This window comes from Lathyrus oleraceus, chromosome 4 (assembly GCF_024323335.1).
Source record: "Lathyrus oleraceus cultivar Zhongwan6 chromosome 4, CAAS_Psat_ZW6_1.0, whole genome shotgun sequence".
In the NCBI taxonomy this organism is placed as follows: Eukaryota; Viridiplantae; Streptophyta; class Magnoliopsida; order Fabales; family Fabaceae; genus Lathyrus; species Lathyrus oleraceus.
Genome location: NC_066582.1, coordinates 47,487,360 through 47,513,643, shown reverse-complemented (window position 1 = coordinate 47,513,643; position 26,284 = coordinate 47,487,360). Strand labels below are relative to the sequence as shown.

Genomic DNA, 26,284 nt, shown 5'->3' with positions numbered 1-26,284 from the left:
GTGAGCTTGATGAGGCATTGGTGTATGCACACACTACAAAAGAAACAAAGCCATACATAGACATATTTTTGTATTTTTGGTCAGTAAAGAAAGAAAAATAAATTATGATACAATCAAATGTGCTTGATGATCTCTCCCAATGCAAACCCAATGAATGAGGGGTAAGAAGGATAGCAAGGTGTGATCCCAAAGCCAATGGAAATGATTGGATACCATGAGGGATCTTAGGATCAAAATTTAGGTCTTAGACACTGCACCTAGTTATGCTAACCCCTTTGCAGGTACCTCATCCGGTTTTACTTACACTGAGGACATGTACCGGGATCAAATGGCACGCGAGGAAGAGCGTGATGGCTTATTTTATGCCATGTATGAACAACAACAGGATATGATAGAGTTCATGCGAGAATCATAATGCCAAACAGACCACACCCTCGGATCAATGGTAGAGGCCCAAGTCACCATGGTCGCACAACAAATGCGTCTGCAAGCTGCACTTGCACGTGACTTTGATCTTGTGAATGCCAACCAGGCGATCATAATAGGGAACCTCCAGAGTCTACAGGAATCCAATGCCTCACTCTCAGCCTGAGTCCAGCAGCTCCAGATCTCCCAGGGTTCACGTCACCGGAGTCGAAGTTGTGAACCCCTACATCCCGATCAGCTAGAAGAGGAAAGTGGGGGCCATAAGTAGTATCTCCTCCAGGTTTTTCCGTTCCTTTCTCTTACCTTTATCGAAACATTGAGGACAATGTTGGGTTTAAGTGTGGGAGAGGAACTTTACTATTTTCGTTTTGCTATTTTCATTTTTTTTACTTTCATTTTGTATTTTGCTGTTTTCAGTATTAGGTTGTCTGTTGTGTCAATTCATTCACTGTCGAGTCTTTATGTGGTTTTTCTACTGTTTATTAATTCTCCCATTTCATGAGCCATAATAAATAAATAAAAACTGAAAAAGAAAACAGGTGTTTAATTTGAGAATTTTAGGCTATTAGACAAATTACGGATAAGTTATAGAGACTTGGGAAAACCCCCAAAAGATCAGTATCGTCTAAACACTGTAAGTCTCCTAATTATAAAGATCGATTTGGATACTTGTTATACCATGGCCTTGAAATCTCTCCCCCTAAATAAGTCTCTGAGTAGTTTATCCTAATAGTAAGCATCATATGAATTACCATTGAGTAAGTGGACTGATGCAAATAAGTGAATGATCTCATTTTAAAATAAAAGAAAACAAAAGCAAAAATCTAAAAAGTAAGAAAAAAAGGGATCCACCTTCTAAGTTAGATGATCCTCACCCGATCATTTAGCCTAATGGTAGTGAAACCACTAAGAATATTGAATATTTACCAGAATGTTTTGCATAATATGGATCAGGGTCACTAATAGGTTTGGTTGCCATGTGTAAATAGATAATGAGCTCAGTGTGATTACGCTTGAATGAAAATGGGATAAAACATGGCATGAGTAAGTTAGGCCTGGGCATTATGACATGATGCAAATTGGTTTGTATAGGAAGGAGACTTATGACCGCAAGTGAGGAATGTGTTGTCACGATACTCTTAGTTTCTGGGTTAGTAGCTATCAATATGGCCTTGAGCGAATTAGAGTCTTTAGCCTAGAATAGTCAAAAGGACATCACTATTTTCTTCATATGCTTACTTGCTTGAGGACAAGTAAAGGTTTAAGTGTGGGAGAGTTTGATAACACCAAATTACACCACTATTTTGACTCGTTTTATTATCATTTTCTCTTTATTTCCAGTATTATGTGGGTACTTTGTCTTTATTTCAGGTATATAATCATATTGGGACCATGTGCAAAGAAAGGAAACAATTTGAATGCAAAACAATGAAAAAAAATGGAAATTGCACTCACAACTACCTACATGGCGTTCGCCATAGAGGTGCCCACCAGGAGAATGATGTGTCGCACGTTTCAACAGTCAGAAGACTTGGTCTCGTCCATGTTACGAAGATGGCGTTCTCCATGTAGGAGGTGGCGCTCGCCACCCATTGTTTTGCGCTGAAGTCGGAAATGGGCTTTACTTGGTGTTCCACCCAACCCTTGTTCCCCTATTTCTTCTCCCACGAACCAAGAATGTTTCACTTGATATTTTAGGGCTTAGGATCATTATAAATAGTCATTTTACTCTTCTTTTTAGGAATCCAAGCTTAGTACCAACAGAATCCATAAACTCAGTATCATTAGAGCTTTAACCCCGTACATAAAAGGGTTATCGCATTTTGTTCGTGTATCAAGCTTGAAGCATTTTTTAAGCTATTTATCTTTCCGCATTTACATCCCGTCGGAGTTTATTTCTGTCTACCCGCATTTTATAACATTCAAATCTCTGATTGGAACAGGTTCTTATTTTATTCAGCTTTATTTACGCTTTAATTGCTTTATCTATTTTTGATTTATTTTCCCATATTTTATTTAACGTATTTTATTTCCTCACCTTTGCCTTTAAACCACTTTATTTAAAATTGTCGTTATGTTTATACTTACTATGATCATGTCTAGCTAATTTATTCGTACTAGAATGTGAAAAACTGTCATTTGACGGTACTCTGTCAGTTGTTTCTTTAGGATTGCAATTTTGGATTGTTTTGGTTTTAATGCAATTTTTCCTAACTTTATTAATTCCGCTACTACGAACGTAGGATAGTGATAACGTCAGGTAAGATCGAAAGCCATCTGACTCTGAAGATTAAAATTGATTATTTTTAGTTAGTAAATACCACGAAAGCACTTTATTAATTACTTAGGAGATTTAATATTTCTAGAAGAAGGTTTTAAAATTATTTATGAACGCGCGTGCCTATAGGGTTAGAACCTGGTCACTTGAGAGGAAGCTAGGGACCCTTTTTATTTAAACTTACCAATCAAAATCACTTTTCAATTAAGTAAAGAATCTAATTCCTTAAAATAGGGTTTACTACTTTGACGCAATTAGCGCCGGTTATATGTGACAATGGACGGTATAAATTAAAGAGTAAAATCTGATTCTGAATACAATGAAGCGAAAGTCCCTGTTTAATTGAATTCTTTTCAAGGTAGAAAATATTTCCTCGTATAGTAATCCTATTATAAGCAATCAAGAGTGCAGTTAATTGATGCGAACTACGTTCTAGTATTACTTGTTCGAATTTATTAAATTTTATTATTTTCTTGTCCCATTCTTAATTCATCCGCCTTAGATAAACACTGTAACAATTAGAAACGATAGATTCGACAATTGGTCTCTATGGGATCAATACCTTTTAAAGCTACGCGATAAAATATACACTTGCAGTTAGTTATTCCGATAGACTCAAAATCTCGCGAACAAATATCTACTACTGTTGGCATTATTTTGATGAAAGTGACGATGAAAATTGCCGATGGTTTTTGTGAAGAGAACAACGATATGAAGTTAGATAATTGATATGTAAATGAAAAGTTAAAGTATAATTTTTTGAAGTATTTCATGCAAAAGAGGAATCAAATCGATTTTTATGGAAAATCGATGTGTATGTATTAATTAAAAATATAAAATATAAAAAGGCACCACAACACCATATTCTATTAATATATTTAAAATATCTATTTAATTGATTTTATTCTTAATTCTCTTTGGGTGTTAACGAGCGCGCAAAGTGAAATTAAATGAGTAAAGATTATCGACCGCAAGTCTACCAATAGAAAATAGAGAAAATGTTCAACTTAGTAATTAACTAGGAATAGGTAATGATAAGTTGTGCCTAGAGAATTAACACACATAGAACGCCTAGTTTCACTTTGAATTCACCTAAAGAACTAGGAAATCGTTGTCTAAATTAGCGAGTTGTATACCAAAGAATTAAGTATAGCGGTAATATTGATTCGCCGTAAAATTAACAAGTAACTTCAATTCAAGTAATGCACAATCATCAAAGGGGAAAATTAAGGGATTCAAATAAAACCTAATCGTTAATCATTCCAAAATTAATTTCCTAATATTAAAGTCATTTACACTTACATTGATGCTACAAATACTAAATTGGAGATATGTACAGTTGGTGCATAATGTGATGTTATGACAGTATAATTTATTGTTATGACAATATCTTCATGATGTTATTGGAAATTAATGGCAAGATATCAGTCGCCTAAGACACCCCCCCCCCTAACCCCTAAATTTGGAGCATGTAGATTGTTTTTTTCCCAATGCTTTAGTGGATATATCAGTTAGTTGAATATTAGTGAACACATGGTTCGTTGAAATGTTTCCTTTGAGAAGCTCATCACGTAAGAAGTGACAATCAACTTTGATGTGTTTTGTCCGCTCATGGAAGATTGAATTGACAATTATATGGAATGTTGACTGGGTATCATAATATATCTTCATGGGGAGAGTTTAGAGGACGCCGAGGGAGAGCAAAAGTGATTTCAACCATTTGAGCTCACATGTGGTTGTAGTCATGGACCGATATTTTGCCTCAATCGAGGAACGTGAGACCACTTGTTGTTTTTTGGTTTTCCAAGAGATAGAAGAGTTCCCTAGGGAAAAAATCCATCCAGTGAGAGAGCGCCTAGTCAAAGGACATCCCACCCAATCCGAGTCACAACAGACATAAATTTGAATATCACAATCATCTTGGAGAAGAATAATGTGGCTAGGATTTCCCTTGAGATAACTAACAACACAGAGATTTGTGTTCCAATGCTCTTCTAAAGATTTTTATATAAATTGAGCCAACATATGAACAGAGTAATGAATTTTTGGTCTAGTGATAGTTAACTAGACCAAACGACTTATTAGTCTTCGATACTAATCTAGATTAAAAAGAGGAGTTCCAGTGACCAATAGAAGATGATGATTATGATCTAAGGGAAAACCAACAGGTTTGTCTCCTAACAACCTAACTTCGATGATGATGTCAAGTGTATATTTCTTTTGACACAAGAAAATCCCATTGTAATTGCGAGCCACCTCAAGGCCAAGAAAATATTTTAAAGGGACAAGATCTTTCATATGAAAGCATGTTGTAGAGTAAAGAGAGAATAGTCAAAGCAGTTGCATTGAAAATAAATAGGAAAATTTCTTTGGACTTATTACATCGCAGACTAGGACATACATTTTTGAAGGCTCTGATACCATAACAGAATTGATCTGAGATGAAATATCATTCTTTTCATTGAGTCTTCATATGTTGTTTATATATATATATATATATATATATATATATATATATATATATATATATATATATATATATATATATATATATATATATATAAGATTGAATAGAATGGCTAATCATTCCAAAATTAATTTCCTAATATTTAATATAACATATTAAATATCTTTATGATGTTATAAGAGTATACTGTATTATTATGATAATATCTTCATGATGTTATTGGAAATTAACGATAAAATATTAGTCGTCTAAGAAAATAGAAAGTGGTTAAAATAGATCGCGATAAGGCAATTAAAGGATAAAAACTGCTTAATATTTTTTTTTTGTTTTACATTTTAGCTGTGAAAAAATGATAAAATATGAAGAAAAAAATGTTTAAAATATAAAATCCTGATAATTCAATGTTTTTTCATGGAGATAATGGTCAAAATAAAGCCCTTTTAATTGGGAATATTTTAACAATGCAGTTCGAAGAGAGATGTAATGGTGAGAGATCTTACGAAAAGTTAAGATCTAGTACTCCTTTTCTAGATAATGAAATACTTGTTTATTGATAATATTAAATAGTTGTTAACAAATGATACACACAAGAAAAATCATAGAAGAAGCAGTGAACCAAGCAAATCCCACTTATGTCAACGAAAATATTCTACACTAAAGAAAATTTAAAACAAACTTGAGGTATGTTGTAAATTTAAACTATAGACATGATTATACATCGTTATCGTTTTCATTCTCCTACGTAACAATGATCATTAAACGAGGATTTAATTTGCCACTCTCATATATTTTTTTAATTTCAAAATTGTCTCGGGTTAAAATTTTATGAAAATGTCATAACTAAATTTTCGGTAGGTATATGATATGTTATCGGTATTTTTTTCAATTTTCCATATCATATCAAAAATTTTAACCTAATGAAATCTCTGGTAGTGTTAAATTCCAATGGTTACAATTTTGTCGACAATTATGTACTATGATTGCATCGAATGTTTTGTGTGATCCAGAATAAATTACAAAGTTGTATAAATAAGAGGTAATATTTTATTAACAGGATAACATGATAAAATGACTCTTCCTCATATTTCTGTTCAAGGCAGAAGTGTGCTATAACGGAGAGAAACCTCCTGTACATTGCCACTCTGAAATACAAATTGAATTATCTATTGCCCAACCATGAATTATCAACCATATGTTTCCAGTGAGAATCGCTCGATGTTGGTCTCCCTGCCCGCTCTACCTCCTCATGGAAAAGGATGGCTTATCCCTGCATACTTTAAAATATTACTAACGACCATAAGCCAACGGCTAATACATCGTTGGTAATTTTGAGTTTTCTTGTGGCGTGTGGGATGTATAAGAATGAAGGTACACTAATAACTTAGTGAATGGAGAACTTTTATTGCATTTAGATATAAATTGAGTTAGTCTTAATGGGTATTTTCTTAACCCGAATTAATTGCTCCCCAAATCCTTGCTATCATCTTTGAGAAAGGATTGTTGATTAAAAAAATGAGTGAGACCACTCGAGTGCACTCAAAAAAATTACAAATTTGAGCCTTCATCTGAGTCTTGGAAGTAATCCTTGATCTTCTAATAATTTGAAACTTTCAAAATGATGCCTTTTGTGCCTATAATGCAGAAAGTTGAGTTTCAATTTCCCTTTTCTCCTTCTTATTCATTTCTTGAACAATATCACAGAAAGTTTCAATTGTGACCCACTTTTTTGTTTGCCTAAACTTCTAGGATTTGGACAGTCACATTTGAGTTTTTCTTGCAATCTCGCTTCAAGCTACTAGACATCATATTAACACAAGGTATCTGTGTCATCTTCCTTTGTTCATTTAAGTACTTTTCCATCTTATTTGAATATGGAAAACCTAAGGAACCCAAATTTTTATATTCTCATTGTAGACATTTGTGATGTAGACGTGAGAAAAGTTAATTCCACTAGTAAATCTGAAGTAAATTTTGGAGATAGGAAGCTTGCCTCCATTATGATAGAAAAAGTTGGTGTTTGGTTTACCTTTGGAGAAATCCCGATGACCGGCCTCATTCCTGTAACAAACATGTATTGACCAAGTGACTCTAAACACAATATAAAAGACTAATTTATTCGAAAACTAAATTCAAATTATTAAAACTGTTTATGTTAGAATACATAATAAAGGATAATAATAGAAGAAAAATAATACAGATGAGAAGAAGTAGAGAGATTAGCAACAAAATAAACATAAATGCTTGAAAATGGAGGAGATAAGGAATAGAAAAATCACACCAAAGAATTATCATGGTTCATCCTAAACCAAGAGGCCTACTTCAATTCCTAAGAGAATACAATAAAAAAAGTGTTTTGCAGAGGTTTTTTTTTTTTGTTAATGTGGTGGGTACTGTTGGAATACTTGGGTTGCAGGTTTTTTAACTGTTGCAAAAGTTGTTGCTCCAATCGTTGTTATTATTTGCGACAATTACAAAACCACCTTAAAAATTTATTTGCGACTGTTTTAAACCGCCTTCAATTTTATTTGGTGTATTGTTTTTGAATGCTTATTACAACAGTTGTTACCGTCACTAATGTGAATTGTGACAGTTCAAACTGTGATAATTTTTTTTTTTTTGGAATAATAATAATCTTTATTGCCAAAAACAAAGACATACATGCCGATCCTCAGATCCAGACCCCAACCGACACGGATACAAACAACGACCACTAAAGGCTATTACAACAAACTGTGATAATTCAAACCTTAATATAATACATTCTATAATAGTTTATAGTGATACTAATTATTTATTTTTATACTTGTAGAAATTGTTTAACAACATATGTTCACTAGCTGTTATTCTAACAAACATCTATAAACTTCAACACCAATTTTGATGTAACCTAAGTAAGAAATTAAATAGAGAAGAATCGTGTTTTCAGATGCAAAATGCGACATAGGGTTTATGTAAAAATAAAAAGTTTAGAACAAAAAGAAGAAACTTAGGGTTTTAGGATTTTAATAGACTAATCTATGGAATTTTCTTGGATATTTGCGTTTGCGTTTTCCAGTTGAGAGCTTTAGTTCCATATTTTTAAGATCTTTTCAGTTACGTTTATATCTTCAGAGCCATGTTTCAGTTTCTTCTATGTATTTTGAGTGGGAAGAATAAGTTGGATGACAATAGTTTATTTCTCAATTGTCGTCAATGGCTGAATTGAGGGGGGACGTGGGAAGGTCACGACCACCCCTCAACTTTTTATTTTTTTTAATTCATATATATTTAATTACTAAAATATCCTTATTTTAAATTAAAATTAATTTTTATTTTTTCTTTTTCATTCAAAGTTAGGTTAAAATACAGATAAGGTAAAAAATTCCTACCTTTCCTTTCTTTCTCATATGTGTTTGCTACCGGCACCGGAATCGGAACAGATTAAAGTGATCGACATCTAACAGGTAAAAAACTTTATTCATTCTTCTTTTATAAAAAGTAACAAATTAAAGTGATTGTTTGATTTGTGTTTTTGAGATTTTTAGGGTTCTTCTTTCTTGATGTGTTAAAATAATCTATATGAGGTTTATTAAGCCAATTCATAACACTGTAATTTACAAGTATAGTTATACACTGTAATAAGATTTATTTAATCATTGTTGCTGCTAATTTCTAATAGTGAAGTTACCGGTATTTGAAAACGGATTAAAGTTGATTAATTAAGTTTATTAATTTTTTTCTCTTTGAATTTTTATGTTCTCTAAATTGATTTTCGGATCTGATATGATATTATAGGAAGAGTAAAGATGAATAATAGGAAAATTGATTTTTTTTTCAAAAGGAAAGCATGTGAAATTGAAAGAGAAGAGAGAGATGAAGAAATTATAATCCCGACATCCGAATCTGAAACAGTTCTTGAGAATCCAACAATTGAAGAGCATCATGGTTTTGAAAATTCTTTAGAACGCGATCCTAGAAAGCGTCCTCCGATTTGACAATATCCACCAAATCAAGTGGATGCAATACAAAGAGCTTATCTAAAATGGGGTCCATATCAAATTTATTTAGAAAACTATCCTTTGTCCGATAACGAGGATCATCCGAGAAGGTTTCAACATACTTGGTTTAGCATATTTCCATCATGGTTAGAATATTCACCATCTGAAGATGCCGCATATTGCTTACCATGTTACCTTTTTAGCAAAAAACTAAGTGGACGTCCGGGATCACTTGTCTTTATTTCTATGGGTTTTAGAAATTGGAAGAAAGTTAGGAATGGAAAACATTGTTCCTTTCTTAAACACATAGGGAAGGATCCTTGCTCACCACACAACAATGCAATGAAAGCTTGTCAAGACTTGTTGAATCAATATGGTCATATTAGAAATATTATTCAAGTGCAAAGTTCAAGTCAAAGAATGAATAATCGGTTACGACTCAAGACTTCAATTGACACTGTTCGTTGGTTAACACTACAAGCTTGTGCTTTTAGGGGTCACGACGAAAGTAGCAAATCAATAAATCAAGGTAACTTTCTTGAGTTATTGAAACTTTTAGCATCCTACAATGATGAAGTTTCAAAAGTTGTGTTGGAAAATGCTCCACAAAATTGCAAGTATACTTCACATCAAATTCAAAAAGAGCTCTTGCAAATTCTTTCTAGTAGGGTGAAAAAGAGTATTCGTGAGGAAATTGGTGATTCCAAATTTTGTATCGTTGTTGATGAAGCTCGTGATGAGTCAAAAAAGGAACAAATGACTCTTGTATTAAGATTTGTTGATAAAGTTGATTTAATACAAGAGAGATTTTTTGATGTGGCACATGTTAAAGACACCACATCTTTAACTCTTAAGGAAGCAATATGTGATATACTTTCTCGACATAACCTTGATGTTTCTAATATTCGTGGCCAAGGGTATGATGGTGCTAGCAATGTGAGAGGAGAATGGAATGGTTTACAAGCCCTCTTTATGAAGGATTATCCTTATGTATACTATGTTCATTATTTTGCTCATCAATTGCAACTTGCATTAGTTACATCATCAAGAGAAGTCAAATATGTTCATAAATTTTTTGAGAAGATGATCTTTGTTGTGAATGTTGTTTGTTCTTCTACAAAGCGTCATGATGAGTTACAAGCTGCCCAATTAGAAGAAATTGCTTATTTGTTAGAGATTGTAACTAGTAAAGGTGCAAATCAAGTTGGTACATTGAAACGAGCTGGAGATACTCGTTGCACTTGATGAAAGAAATCATGGGAATAAAAGATATGCTTTGTCAAGCCTTACAAAAAAATCAAGATGTAGTTAATGCTATGAACTTGGTTCGTTCAACAAAATATCTTATTCAAGGTTTGAGAGAAAATGGTTGGGATATATTGTTTACTAAAGTGGTATCTTTTTGTGAAAAGTATGGTATTGAGATTCCTGATCTTAATGATTTTCATTCAACAACAAGATTTGGACGCTCCCGTCTTGAAGAGAATCAAGTCACAATTCAACATTACTTTAAAGTTGAAATCTTTTTCACTATCATTGACAAACAATTACAAGAGATGAATAACAGATTCAGTGAGCAGGCAATGGATTTGTTAACTCTTTCTTGTTCTTTATCTCCTAAGGATGGATATAAAGCTTTTAGCATTGATACTATTTGTTCTTTAGTTGAAAAATATTATCTAATGGATTTTAGTGATCAAGAGAAGAATAATTTGCAATTTCAACTCCAACATTTTCTATTTGTTGCTCGTCAAGCATCAAACTTGAATAATTTATCAACTATTCAAGAACTATGTTCATGTTTGGTTGCATCTGGACAGGCTGAAACTTACTTCTTGATTGATAGACTACTTCGTCTTATCATGACTCTTCCCGTTTCTACGGCCACAACTGAGAGGTCTTTTTCAGCAATGAAAATTATTAAGACTAAGTTGAGAAACAAGATGGATGATGGGTTTCTTGGAGATAGCATGACAGTATATATTGAAAAGGAGATTAGTGCAAGCATTAGTTCAGAGTCAATTATTGACGATTTCAAGTCACTCAGAACGTGTAAAGCATTACTTTAAGGTAGTTTTAAGTCATGTAATTTAAATTTTTAGTAATTAACTTTGTATTTATTTTAACTTTAATGTTTTATTTAAAATACTATTTACATTTTATTTATAATCTTTATTTTACGTTAGCGGCCATCCCAAATTTTTTTATCTGGCTCCGCCACTGATTGTCGCATCCCTAGTTTATTTTGAGAATCTTATTTTGCGCGTCGTCGGAAGGGGACGGTTCCAAAACATTCACAACCCTTTTTATTTGGTTGAATTTTGTAGGGCGTTGGGGAGGGCGATTCAAAAACCTTCGCAGCCCCTTTTATTTGGAGGTGGTATATGTGGCGTTGGAGGAGGGTAGTTCAAAGTCGTCATTCCCTAAGGGTAGTTGTCTAAAACCACTGCTACAACTATCGTAATAAGTGGAAGAAGGCGGTTTCTATTGAACCGTCGCATGTTATGTGTCATAAATCAAATTTTTTTCTATAGTGAGTTTCCTCTTGAGATTTACATAATCATCTCAAGATTCTACACAAGATCAACCCAAAAAACCTTCAACAATAACTTGATCTTTTGCACAGGATCATCCCAAAAACCTTTAACAAATAACCAGGACTTTTAGATAGGCTCAATTCAATAGTCTTTATTCAAGTTTTTTTAGGTTTAGCTTGCAACCTTAAAATTTATTACAAATAGATCACACAAGAGAAGTTTGTTGGATCAGTGAATTCAAACATAAGATGGGGGACGAATTGTGTGGGATGAAAAAAAGATGACCACTTATAAAAATCTTGATTTATAAGAGCGTTCAAAGAAATTTTATAAATCAACCAGATAATAGGAAACATAATAAAGAAAGTCAGAGAGAATAGATGGAAATACCATAGTAAGAAATAAATAACTAAATTGTAAAGATATTAGGGAAAACAAAAATACAATAACGAATTATACAGGTTCGGCCTAACCACATGACCTACTCATGTCCCTAATAATTTCTTCTTAAGAGTTTCCACTATATAAGAAGTGAGTTTTTGATAGGTTGTGCCTTTGAACCTTCTTGCAACCAAACATGAGATATCACACTGGTTGATCCCCAAATAAAATGAGATATTTTACACTGGGATAATCTCATAACCAAACAAAGCTTTTGCATTAGGTTTAGCTCAGGAAGCTAACAGAGTTTTTGACGGGTAAACTCAATAATCAAACGAGAGCTTTTGACGAACTTAACTCATAAACCAAACATATATTTCACTTGGCTAATCTCAATATCAAACAAAGCATTAAACTGGAGTAAATCAAGAACCAAACAATTTCTTATTCCGAAGATATTACACAAGAGACAAACCCTTTTGAGTAAATTACTGTTAGAACAAAATTTCTCACATGCCTTGGGTTTTGATGATAACAAAGCACTTAAAGAAAAATTGGATATAGTAACATATGTTCAAGTGTGCATGATCATAAGCTTAAAAATCAACTTAGGATTGATCCTGGTAAAAGCATATGAAGAGAAACTAAAGGACTCATATTCTGCAGGATCAGAATCTGATGACTCAGAACATGGTATCTCAACTTCTGGTAATAACTCAGATTCTGAAGACATGAGCTAAAGGTACTCTGCTTTTGATCCGTATTCTGTCTCTAAAGCAGACTGATCTTGTCAAATTCAGATTATTAAAAAAGTCCATTAGAGTTTCTTAGTGCAAGGATTAATGAGATTTGACATGCTCTCTTAAGTCTTCCGCAACATCTTGGTGGATACCTTGTATGAGAAAGACATAGTAGATAAATTTATTACAGAAACGATGAAGATCTTAATAGGATTAACTTCTAACGTCTCTCTTGGAACTTCTTCTCAACAAAGATCACTTGTGCAAGTTACCTTTCAACGTCTCTTTTTCTACACCTATAAAGGGAGTTGAAGATTTGAAAGAAGTCAACTAACCATCTAATAAGAACAACACTGAGTACAACTTTGAGCTAAAGTTTTTATAACTGTTTACTGCACAAGTTCTTGAGATTTCTTAAATTTGTATATCCTAGAAATCTTAAGTGTTTAAGAAAATTTGTGTGTGTTGTATCACTTTTATACTTCTGATTTAACATCAAGTACAATTGTTATCTATTCTACTAAACTATTTATAGGAAGTCTCTTGCAAGTTTTCTTGAACAGTGGAAGTCTCTTGCCTGTGTGCTTGAGTAGTTGAAGCCTTTTTTTGTGTGCTTGAGCACAAGCCTCTTGCTTGTGTACTTGGGCAGAAGTCTATTTCTAGTGTGATTGAGCAGTTGAAGTCTCTTGCTTGTTTTCTTAAGCAAAATGCAATTTCTTTGATTATAGTGAAATCTCTTGTTGGACAAGGGGACTTGATTACTCTCATTTTGTGGGAGGAACCTGAATAACTCTGTGTGTTGCTTTATTTCTTGTTTCTGAATATTATTCATTCCGCTGCTAGCAACTTTGAGACCAGATTCTGAACTTATTCAGACTTTGAAGTTAGTTTTTCAGAAGTGAAAAAGAATTCACATACACAATTCAACCCACCCCTCCTTCTTGTGTATTTTCCTCAATTTCAATTACAAACAATTTCCATAGTACTAGAACAAACAAAAAGCCTTATTGATATTTTTCCCTATCAAAGCACTAAGCTAATATCTTGAAAAAAAATAGTAAATGAAAAAGGAAAGAGTAGAAAGTAAGAAAGTATGTAGAAATAAGTTTTGTGGTGTGTTTAAAAATGAGGAGAAATCCTCTATTTATAAGAGAAAAATCTGGATCAAAAAGAAAAATGATCCATGGACCTTTAAATGATCTAATCGATTAAGTCATAAGGTTAATCGATTAGAAGCTTAAAAAATATGACAATCCTAACTCTGAAAAAGAAATACTACAATGTCTATTTGTGTTAACCGATTAGGAGTGCTACGAATCAATTAAGAAGTTTTTTGTCTTACTCTAATCAATTGATTAAGGCCTCTTTATCAATTATATAGTTTATGAAAGCTTCCTAAATGATTATGAATATTAATGGTCAAACTCTCATGCGTTTTGATTGTTTATTTATAGGTTCTAAGGTCTTTTAAAAAGAGAGATTCAAAACAATTTTATATGTATGTCACTTTAGTTACTCGAAATTTACTCATTACCGCAATCTCTTAGATACAGATTACGTAATCAAAATAAAATTCAAAATCAATTAAAAAGATTAAAAAAATTTGATTTGCCTTTCTTTTTATTACTCAAATACAATTCTTATAGTTAATAAGAAACATTTTCAAATTTGAATCAATTCTACGTATAAGACCATGCCATATTTAATAAAAAGTATAATTTATTTCATTACTTTCATAAATAACACATTACATTTCATAATAACATCGTATCATGAATATGTTAGATTTACACTCAATCACCACCAGCCCCTCCACCTGCACCACCTCCAAAACCACCGCCTGCACCCCCACCCTGACCGCCTCCAAAGCCGCCACCTGCACCTCCTCCAGATCCACCTCCAAAGCCGTCACCTGCACCTCCTCCAGATCCACCTCCAAAGCCTCCACCAGCACCTCCTCCAGATCCACCTCCAAAGCCTCTACCAGCACCTCCACCAGTGCCACCACCTCCGCCAATTCCTCCCCCTGCACCACCACCATGTCCACCTCCAAAGCCACCACCAACACCTCCTCCAGAACCACCTCCAATACCTCCTCCAGCACCTCCCCCACCACCTATACCGCTACCACCACCATCTCCTCCTCCTAAACCACCACCACTACCACCTCCAAAACCTCCACCTGCACCACCTCCTCCACCTAATCCACTTCCATGTCCACCACCAATTCCTCCTCCTGCACCACCACCACTACCACCTCCAAAGCCTCCACCCGTACCGCCACCTCCACCTAATCCACCACCATGTCCACCACCGATTCCTCCTCCTACACCCCCACCACTACCACCTCCGAAGCCCCCACCTGCACCACCACCATGACCACCTCCAATTCCTCCTCCTAAACCTCCACCACTACCACCTCCAAACCCACCACCAGCTCCAACACCTCCACCATGTCCAAGTCCTCCTCCAACACCTCCACCACTACCACCTCCAAAACCTCCACCTGCACCACCACCTAAGCCACCTCCACCAAAGTTATCAACAAATTCTTCTTTTTTCAGTGTTCGGCATTCAAATGTTCCTATCACCAACACAAATATAAAAGCAAGTAACCCAACATACTTGTGTAAATTTCCCATCTTAATAAGAAAGAAAAATGTAGTAGAGCCGTAAAATCTTGCTTTGCTCTTGTAATGAGAAAGCTAGGCAACTGGAGTTCTATTTATAGGAGCACATACCATTAATACACAAAGACTTAGGGACATCTCTGATATACTGTTGTTCTTTTGACTAACTAACATGGCCTAAATTTCAAACTTTTTGGAAAACAATGTATTGGCTGGTATATTCATAATTGCCATGTCCCCAACCATCAACAACCTTAGTCTCTTTCCTAAACAATATATTCTAGCGTATCTCCATGAGATTTATAATTAACAAAACATCCGATAAACTTTTTATTTTCACTTTAATAAAATAGTTTCCAAAACAAAATAAAACAAGGCCATCATAATGTATGTTGACTATATCAAGGATGTATATAGAAGCATTAATTAACTTTTTGTTTTATTTTTTTTTATTTTCAGTTTCTAAGTAAACTCTGTACAGTACCTATCAAATAAGATATTGCATTAATGAATGAATGAAGAAAACTCGCGTCTTCATATAGCTATTGTCATGTATAACTGGCAAGCTTGTCCCCACCATGTGTATAATTGTTAGCCCAAAAGCATGCATGCAATGTGATCGGGTAGAATATCAGCCATCATATCGGTGTCAAAATTAATAAGCTCACAACTTATAGTCGAACCAAAAAAATATATACATTCCATATTGGAAGAGAAATAGATGAAACGATAAGATAGCCACTGTAGTGAAGTATTATGTACTGTGGTTATGGTATTCTAGTAAAATGCAGGGATAATTGCAAAACTTTAGCTATTCAACGTCCGAGAGAGTGTTTGAATGAGGTGTAATTTTGCAAGTGTGTAAAAAGAATTCATGGTGTGACCCGTGACTGGGTCACCGTTATACTAAGGAGACAATTAGAATTGTTCCCGGTTTGTTCAACTTATTGTGCAGACCATCGTTGAATGCAGATTAACGATCATGATGAAGAGGAATGTTGTGCATTCCCATACTAGAATGAAGTTCTACCTATACGTTAGTGAATGAAGCGCTCTTACAACATTGAGTCTATGATTGAGATGGTTTGAATGGGCATATGTTCATCACAAAAAAACTTTCCCCCAAATCCTTTCTATCATCTTTGAAGAGATGGACTTTTCTTGTGAATCTGCATGTAATTTTGTTCAGAATCTTTTCACAATCAGTTGAATATTATTTGTTCCATAAGTATTTTCAACAGAAAGATATGATTTTGTTTAATTCAAATTTAAATCACATTTAAATTTGATTTGATCTTCACAGCTATCCAACAAATCATATAATCATATTTCTAAATAAAAGAAATGAAATCTAATTGAATCTTCAACAAAAGATTAGTCCAAACGCATCAATCTGCAATAAAAGAAATAAACCCAGATGTCGTACACCCATGTTGTGACATCGCGTGCAGCATGTGTCCCTTCTGCATCAGAAAATCATCTTGGAGCAGCTTGACAAACTTGAACACTTCCCCATGATGTTGTTTTGTAAAATACAGTCAATCCTAAAGGAACAACAAAAGGTTATTGGCTCGACACCTAACAATGCCATTTTTTTGAGTTATTAAACCGGATGACACACTACATATCACTAGAGTTACAAGAACCAACTGCGGTGAAATATTTTTTTTTAATATATATTTTTTGATTTTACAGAATTCCCATGTTTTAACCTGTATTTTATTGAATCAGAAACACGCCAGAAACAGGAACACAATACATTTGTGAATAAAAAACAAATTGGCAATTTTTAAGAATAAAAAAATGTATTGCATCAAAAATCAAAATGATACTAAAACAACATACAATTTACACATCATTACATAAAATAAGAAACCAATCTACTTACAAAACTATTGTGCAACACATTCTTCAAATAAGATCTACAACGTGACCGGGGACATATTTTGGTCTCTCGTCTCTAAACACCTATAATTTCAAATAACAATCCTTGTCACTACATAACACTTAGAAATTATAACATAAAATAAACTATGAATAAAGAATATGCCTTCTTCATGATCATAACGAATAACATGCACATCACATGTATCAACTTCTTCATATGAAGTGGGCATGTGTGTTGCATAACAATGAGTCACACTAATATCAAAATTTAAATCATGATTTTCATCACTATGATAAATGTGTTTTTCTTGGAGAAAAATTTACAATCTTTTGTTTGAAGGGCTTGTGACATAAAACACGTGTTTTACTTGGGATGCCATGATGAATGGTTTGGTCATATAAATTGTCTTGTCAAGGTCAATCCGTATGAATCACAACTCATCAATTTGTACACCAATGCTATTAAATAAAGACACTTTGAATAAAATATAATCAATCTCCCAAATCTCTTCAATGACCTCAAGATACGCTCTAGATGCCATTATAAGGTTTGTATATTTCGAACTAGAGAAATATATGGATTCGGCCTCAACCATAACACCATTATTTTTTAATGTCTTACAATCATCTTTTGATTTTGTATAAAAGGAAACCTTACTAATGTTGTAAGCAGTCCAAGTTTCTACATTAAATTTAGGCATGCATGACATCCATTTAATTGTCTTACTAATGTTGTAAGCAGTCCAAGTTTCTACATTAAATTTAGAAATCATTTCATTTTAAACCAACTATATGAAGTTCCTGTTAAGGACTTTAACTTCTGAAGGATTGTGATTTTGGATTTGAGTTATCATCTAGGTAAATCTAATGTTGTATCTGTTGCGATGAGTAGAAAGTCCTTACACATGTTGATGCTTATGGTTTAAGAGTTAGAATTGATTAAGCAATCCAGAGATATGAGTTTGGTGCGTGAAGAAACTCTTAATAGTGTGACGTTGGGTATTTTGAAGCTCATAAGTGGTATCCTTTAAGAGATCAGAGAGGATCAGAGATCTGATTTGAGTTATATAGATAGTCTCATATTAATCAATTAGAATACGGGTGACAACTTCAGAATTCATGAAAATGGTGTAATGAGATCCAGAGGTAGAGTTTGTGTTCCTAATGTACACGAGCTTAAGAAGAGTATTCTTGAGGAGGGTCACAAAAGTGGATTGATTATTCATCCTAGTGTTATAGAGATGTATCAAGATTTTAAGAGGATGTTTTGGTGGCCAGGAAGAAAGGAAGATGTTGTTGAGTTTGTGTATTTGTGTTTGACTTGCCAGAAGTCGAAGATTGAACAACAGAAGTTGTTAGGTCTGATGTAACCGCTGAATATTCTAGAGTTGAAATGGGATAACATTTCAATGAACTTTGTGAGGCGGCATGATATACCTTCAAGTATTATGTTGAATAGAGATCCGAGATTTACATCAAGATTCTGGGAGAGTTTGCAAGTTGTGTTTGGAACTAAGCGGAAGTTGAGTTCCACTTGTTATCCGCAGGCAGATGGTCATACTGAGAGGGCTATTCAGTCACTAGAGGACTTGTTGAGGGATTGTGTACTTGAATAAAGAGGTGTTTGGGATAGCATTTACCGTTGATTGAGTTTACATACAACCACAATTTCCATTCGAGTATGGAATGGTACCGTTTGAGGCATTGTATGGTAAAAGGTGTAAGACTCCTGTGTGTTGGTATGTAACCGGAGTTGGTCGATCTTTGAAGTCTCGAAAACTAACACTGTATTTTGTTGGTCCTTACCAGATTCTATAGAGGATATGTGAGGTGGCCTATTGGATTGCCTTGTCACCGTCGCTTGCTAATCTTCATAATATGTTTCGTGTGTCTTACACTACGCCAAAAAGGACTATTAACAGCGCATCTTAGACAGCGCTTTTAAAAGAAAGCGCTGTCTAAGGTTAAAATTAAAATGAAGCGCTGAAAATGTTCCAAGAAAATAATGAAAGCGCTTTTAAATATAGACCTTAGACAGCGCTTTTGAAAAAGCGCTGTCTAAAGTCTTTAAATTTTAAAAAAAAAATAAAACCAAAAGCGCTGTCTAAGGGGGGGTTTAGAAAGCGCTTTTGGAAAGCGCTGTCTAAGGCCCCCCTTAGAAAGCGCTTTCCCCAAAAGCGCTGTCTAAGGTCTAATAAAAATAAAATTTCAGACTTTAGCGCTTTCGTTCTCTGTTCTTTTGTTTTGCCTCTTCACTCACCAGCAACCTTTCACTCACCTCACAGCGCTTCCGCCGCACTCGTATTCCCCTCAATCTCCAGCAACCTTCCACTCTAAAAGACGACAGCACACAACATCACGCCTTCCACTCCAAAACACGAAAACCCTATTTTCCTTCAACTTCCGAAAACCCTTTTATCCGCCGTCAACGAAACATTCGACCGCCGCACTCGCCTCTCACGGTACGTTCTGCTCTAAAAATGTGCTTGTTTGATTGTAATGCAATGAGTTCAAATGTGCTTGTTTGGTGTTAGCATATGGCTGTCCTGTTTGAATCTACACTCAATGCTTGTGGTTTGTCCATTGCCCTGTTGCAATCTTGATCAAATTTTTACTATCCACCACAACTGTCATTGTTAATGGTTTTGCTATTGCCCTGTTGAAATCTTGACCAATAAAAATGTTATTGAAATATTTAGTTTATTGACTGCACTTGTTAGGGTTAACCTCCAAACCAGTAACTTGAGAAAACTCGTTGAATTTCTGCATGACCAACTTAATAGATGTTGGATATCCCCTGGTAAAAATTAACAAATGCCTTGGAGGTTGGTTGCAGTGGAGCCAACTAAATTGCTATAGAACCTCATAATTTCACTTTCAAACTCTTCATGCTTAGTTAAGATATTAGCATACTCCATAGTCATGGAACTAATATTACTTTGATTTTGCTTACTTTTGAGAGAAGCATAGAAGTACTTATTATTACTATCTCCCAGTTTGAGCCAGTCCACCTTCGATCTTTGTTTCAACATGGTTTTTCAATTAACTTAGAAATATATTAGAAATAGAGACTACAATATAATCAATTAATAAAAGAAGAAAAATTTAAGAATTCGCTTGATTAAATTATGAATTTGCACAAATATTTCACTAACAATAAAAATAACAAATATTTCACTTTTATCTTATGTATATTATGATAAACTTTAATCACAAAATATCTTATCTTCCCTTTTATCTTATGTATGTTATGATCCATTTTTTATGCCATCATAATATTATCATGAATATTTCTCCCTAATACAAAGCGTGATTGAAAAGGAGAGATAGTTGGAGGAATAATAATCTTCAACCTATTTACAACCACTTTGTTAATAATTTTATACGACATGGTTTAATTGTTTACTTTAATAAGTAGGAAAACCATGGATAAAACATGGATCTGTGCCGATCGAATGACCAAAGAGTACGAGAGTGGGGTTTTGGAATTCGTTAAGTATGCTGTTCAACACGCTGAAAACCCCAGACGAATGCATTGTCCTTGCTTGCGTTGTTGTTATATTGGTAAGGTTGACGCACATGGATTGAAATCGCATTTGCTGAGGCATGGAATTGATCAAAGTTATCAGTGTTGGATATTTCATGGTGAGAAAATTAACGAGAATGTTGAATCGAGTGGAAAAAGTAGTACGACCTATGCTTCATACGACAAAGACACGGAAACATACGATTGTGATCGAGTTGAAGAGATTGTAGAAGCACTGGAAGAAGATCTTCATGATTGTCCTGAAATGTTTGAGAGGATGGTAAGCGATGCTGAGAAACCGTTGTACAAAGGTTGCACTAAATTCTCAAGACTTTCTGCGGTATTAAAGTTGTACAACTTAAAGGCGGGTAATGGATGGTCGGATAAAAGTTTCACAGAGTTGTTGGCCCTTATGAGAGAAATGCTACCGGATGATAATGTTCTTCCTAATCGAACCTATGAGGCAAAAAAAATGTTGTGCTCTATTGGCATGAGCTATGATAAGATACATGCTTGTCCTAACGATTGCATTTTGTTTCGTAACGAATATGCAATGTTAACTGAGTGCCCTAAATGCGGTTTGTCTCGATATAAGAAAAGATTATCTCCCGCAAAAGTCTTATGGTATTTTCCGATAATTCCGAGATTTAGGCGCATGTTTCGTAGTGAAACCGATGCAAGACATCTTACTTGGCATGCAGATGAAAGAATTATTGATGGAATGTATCGGCATCCGGCTGATTCACCACAGTGGTCGAAGATTGATAATGATTATCCTGAGTTTGGATCAGAAGCAAGAAACCTTCGATTGGCATTATCTACTGATGGAATGAACCCACATGGTCTTCAAAGTATCTCACATACCACATGGCCTGTGATTCTTATGATTTATAACCTACCTCCGTGGCTATGTATGAAGCGTAAGTACATGATGTTATCTATGTTAATCTCTGGGCCTAAACAACCAGGGAATGACATTGACGTATACTTGACACCTCTGATCGAAGATTTAAAGATTTTGTGGGAGAACGGTGTGGAGGTTTATGATGGATATAGGAAAGAAAGTTTCAATTTGAGGGCGATGTTGTTTGGCACAATTAATGATTTTCCAGCATACGGGAATCTATCTGGGTATAGCATTAAAGGTCAACGTGCGTGTCCTGTTTGTGAAGACGGAACCGATACGATTCGATTGGAACTTTGCCAGAAGAATGTGTTTCTCGGTCATCGTAGATTCTTACATTCTAAACATCACTACCGTGGGTGGAGAAAAGCATTCAATGGAGACACCGAACATCGTAGAGCTCCACCCGCATTGTCAGGTGAACAAGTTTTTGAAAAGGTGAAAGATGTGCGTACTGAGTTTGGCAAGCCTTTTGCACATAAGATTGTGAAAGGTGGGTGGAAGAAAAGGTCGATATTTTTTGAATTGCCATATTGGAAGTCTTTGTACGTGAGACATTTTCTCGATGTTATGCATATTGAAAAAAACGTATTTGAAAGTGTTATCGGTACATTACTCAATATAAAAGGCAAGTCTAAGGATGGCCTTAAAGCAAGGGAGGACATGTTAAAAATGGGAATGAGAACTGAATTAGCACCCGTGAAGAAAGGAAGACGAACATATCTACCACCTGCTGCTTTTACTTTATCTAGAAAGGAGAAAAAATTTTTGTGTAAGTCTCTGAGTGAAGTTAAGGTTCCAGAAGGATACTCATCTGATATCAGAAGACTTGTTTCTATGAAAGACCTCAAGTTGAAGAATTTGAAGACACATGATTGCCATGTTATAATGGAACATTTTCTACCGATAGGTATACGTTCTATTTTGCCAGAAAAAGTAAGAAGTGCCATAACTAAATTGTGTTTTTTCTTTAGGTCAATTTGTAGTAAGGTGATCGATCCCGAGATCTTACCAACACTACAAAAAGAGATTGTAATTACCTTGTGTGAGCTTGAAATGTATTTTCCTCCGTCTTTTTTTGACATAATGGTTCATTTAGTTGTTCATCTTGTGAAAGAGACACAGTTGTGTGGACCAGCTTATATGAGATGGATGTACCCTGCTGAACGGTATATGAAAATATTAAAAGGGTACGTGAAATCCCGAAGTCGACCAGAGGGTTGTATTGTTGAACGATACATTGTTGAAGAAGCTGTTGAGTTTTGTACTGAATATTTGTCTAACGTTCAATCGATTGGACTCCCCAGAGCTCAGATTTTCGACAAAATGGAAGGTAAAAAATTAATTGGGAATAAAATTGTGACAATATCAAGGGATGAACGGGATCAAGTTCATTTGTATGTTCTGCACAATAATAATGAGGTTGAGCCATATGTTGAAATGCACAAGGATGTACTCCGAAGGTTAAATCCGAACAGAAATGAAAATTGGATAGTTATAGAGCACAATCAAAGTTTCATACAATGGTTGAAGGATCATATTTATTTGAAGCGCTCTTCAGATCCTTCTTCGGTAACAGAAAGGTTGAGATGTTTGGCATATGGTCCAAGTTTGCATGTGTTTTCTCATAGCGCATATTCAATTAATGGATACACATTTTATACCAAAGAACAAGATGATAAGAGTACTATGCAAAATAGTGGTGTCACCGTGCTAGCTGAAGCAATGCATATATCAAGTATGAAGGACTTAAACCCCAAATATGCAAATTTGTCATATTTTGGAGTTATTGAGCACATTTGGGTGTTTGATTACGAGAAGTTTCAGATTCCCATCTTTGGTTGCAAGTGGGTGAATAGTAGTGGCATACGAATGGATAAGTCTGGATTTTTGCAAGTTGATCTTACTAGGGTGGGGTACAAAGATGAACCTTTTATTCTAGCATCTCAAGCTAAACAAGTGTTCTATGTGAATGACCCAAAGAGTACAAAATGGTCTATAGTGCTTTTCTCTAACAAAGTGACTGATGATAGCGGTGTCGATCAATGTGATATTGATGTTGAGAATGAGTCATGCATTAGACGGAATGAGTTGAATAGAAATGATGAAGTTGAGGATCTTATACCGGATGAGTCATATATAAGAAACGATCATAATGAGGGAATTTGGATCAATTCATCCGTACGCATTGCTAAGAAACAAGTGATTAATATTCCAACAAAGAAAAGAAAGAGATGTTAGTGACTTAGGTAAATTATCCATGGTTTCTTTATTTTTTGTTTTCATTTGTTTTGATTATAAGTTATATGTGGTAATGCATGATTTCATTATATTTTTGTACTCAATTGCTTTGATTATAAGTTATATCTGATAATGCATGATTTCTTTATTTTTTTGTTTTCAATTGTTTTGATTATAAGTTATATTTGATATTTGATGGTTTCCTTGGTTTATTACAGGTTAGACATGGCTGATGACCAACATGAGGAAGTTAGTAAAGTATCCGCGGAAGAAGAAATCCGAAGAGGCATCACAGTAATGCGAAGGGTGGTCCAAGGAAGATCTCGAGGCATCATACTAGATGTCTCTTGGAACAACCAGGGACAACTTATAGAACCTAATGGGCATACCTTAACTAGTTTCATCGGTGCACTAGTAAGGAATGAAATTCCCATTACGTGTGATGATTGGAGAAATAAAGAGTTGAAAGAGTCCAAAGAAAAAATTTGGAGTGAGATAAAGGTACAATCATTTGGGCCTTAATTATACCGTATCAATTATGTTTTTTTCAATTACCGATACTAACTATCAATCTGTATGTTTTTCTTAGCGATGTTTTAACATCGAAGAAGAAAGAAGAGGGTTTTGCATGAAATTGGCCGGAAAGCTTCTTAGAGGGTTTCGGACATTTTTATCATCCAAGTTCCTTAAGGATGCGGATGGTAATTTTGTGGATGCGGAGCTTCCTAGAAAATATGAAAGTTTGATATCGGCTGAAGAATGGGAAGCTTTCAAATCCAAAAGACAAGACCCGACTTTTCAAAGAATAAGTGCTACAAATCGGGAAAGAGCATCAAGTCCCGCATATCCGTACCGAAAAGGACGTGTCGGATATGGACGCTTAGAACAATCCATGGTAAGTATTTATAAATTGCGAAAACAAATTTGTTCATCATATATTAGTTTTATCTGATCAAATTGTATGACTTAATGTGTAGCTGCAGAAGGAGGAAAGTTCAGAAACATCTCTTCCTGCACATGTTTTGTGGAAGGAAGCCCGTGTGGGCAAATCTGGAGTTCCACAAGAAGAAGTTTTAAACGTATACCAGAAATGTGTAAGTATAATATTTTTTCATTAATTGAATAACATTTTTATACACATATTTGACAAGTATACGATATTCATCTGATTTTTCAGGAGGAGCTATCTCAGTCTCTATCTCCCGATGATACTAAGAGCATACTTAGTCGGGCATTAGATGTCCCTGAGTATTCTGGTCGGGTGAGGGGTAAGGGATTTGGAGTCACTCCGACCTCCCTCAGTGTTAGAAAAGGAAAGGCTCCTAGTAATCGGGAGCTTCATGCAAGATTGGAAGCCATGCAAGCTGAGCTTGATGCATTGAGGAGAGAAAGAGAGACTAGCGCCTCAACGGTATACAGAGATGCTTCGGACAAAAACAGTATCAACTGTACCTTTCAGCCGAACATTCCAGAGGTAATTACATATAATTGTCTTAAATTGAACTGTTTGCTTAAATTATGTATTTGACATATATACACATTAACGATTTCTTGTTATTATTGGTTTTAGGGCATTTCCCATTGTCAGCTGTATTTGTCGTCACCACACTATCGGATGGTTGGCAAGGGAAAAGTGCATAACGTTAGCGGAGTATTACTCCACACTAGAGAGCTCCCTGCTGGATGTTTGAAGGTATCAGTTGATATTGCAGTTGACCCGAATGCATTATTACCATATCCTAGCGATGATTCGGATGCAACAACGGTGCACGAAGCAGTAGGTTCGTTTGTTGCATGGCCGACAAACCTCATATGCGTAGGATATGAGGTATGCTTAAAACTTATGTTAACTTTAATGTGTATATTCAAAGTTTAAAATTTATGCTTAAAATTTTACTTACATATTTTCCTTGATTATGTTAAATAGACTCCCACAAAATCCAAATCAAGAAAAGAGGTAATATACAATTATATGACATATATTCATGGAAGTTGTTACATTCTTAATTTGATCTAACTATTTATATGACATGTAGGTTCAAGAAAATGAGGTTAGCAATGCCTCCGCACAACAAATAAAGGAGGTTAAGAACGCCTCCGCACGGGTAAAAAGTTCTGGTGCTAAGAAGACCGTAGCTAGGAAAAAACCTACCACCAAGTATAGGTCGTGCCTCAGGACATTTATAGAGATGACCGATATACCGACCGGAGGTGTTCGGACTATACATATGGAGGAAGGGATTTTCGGCTTTGCTCACGACCAAATGATTGGTAATGAAGACTTCATGCA

The 26,284-nt window shown here is 34.8% G+C and overlaps 1 protein-coding gene across 1 annotated transcript; it reads right to left on the bottom strand.

Moving 5' to 3' along the window:
• Positions 1–14,399: 14,399 nt before the first annotated feature.
• LOC127073159 (glycine-rich cell wall structural protein-like) lies at positions 14,400–15,786 on the bottom strand. Its single transcript, XM_051014279.1, has one exon. The coding sequence runs from the start codon at positions 15,446–15,448 to the stop codon at positions 14,600–14,602; it is 849 nt and encodes a 282-aa protein (XP_050870236.1). The 5' UTR covers positions 15,449–15,786; the 3' UTR covers positions 14,400–14,599.
• Positions 15,787–26,284: the final 10,498 nt, after the last annotated feature.

Excerpts from the sequence above, each read along its gene's own strand:
- LOC127073159 (XM_051014279.1), bottom strand. The coding sequence starts at position 15,448 with ATGGGAAATTTACACAAGTATGTTGGGTTACTTGCTTTTATATTTGTG.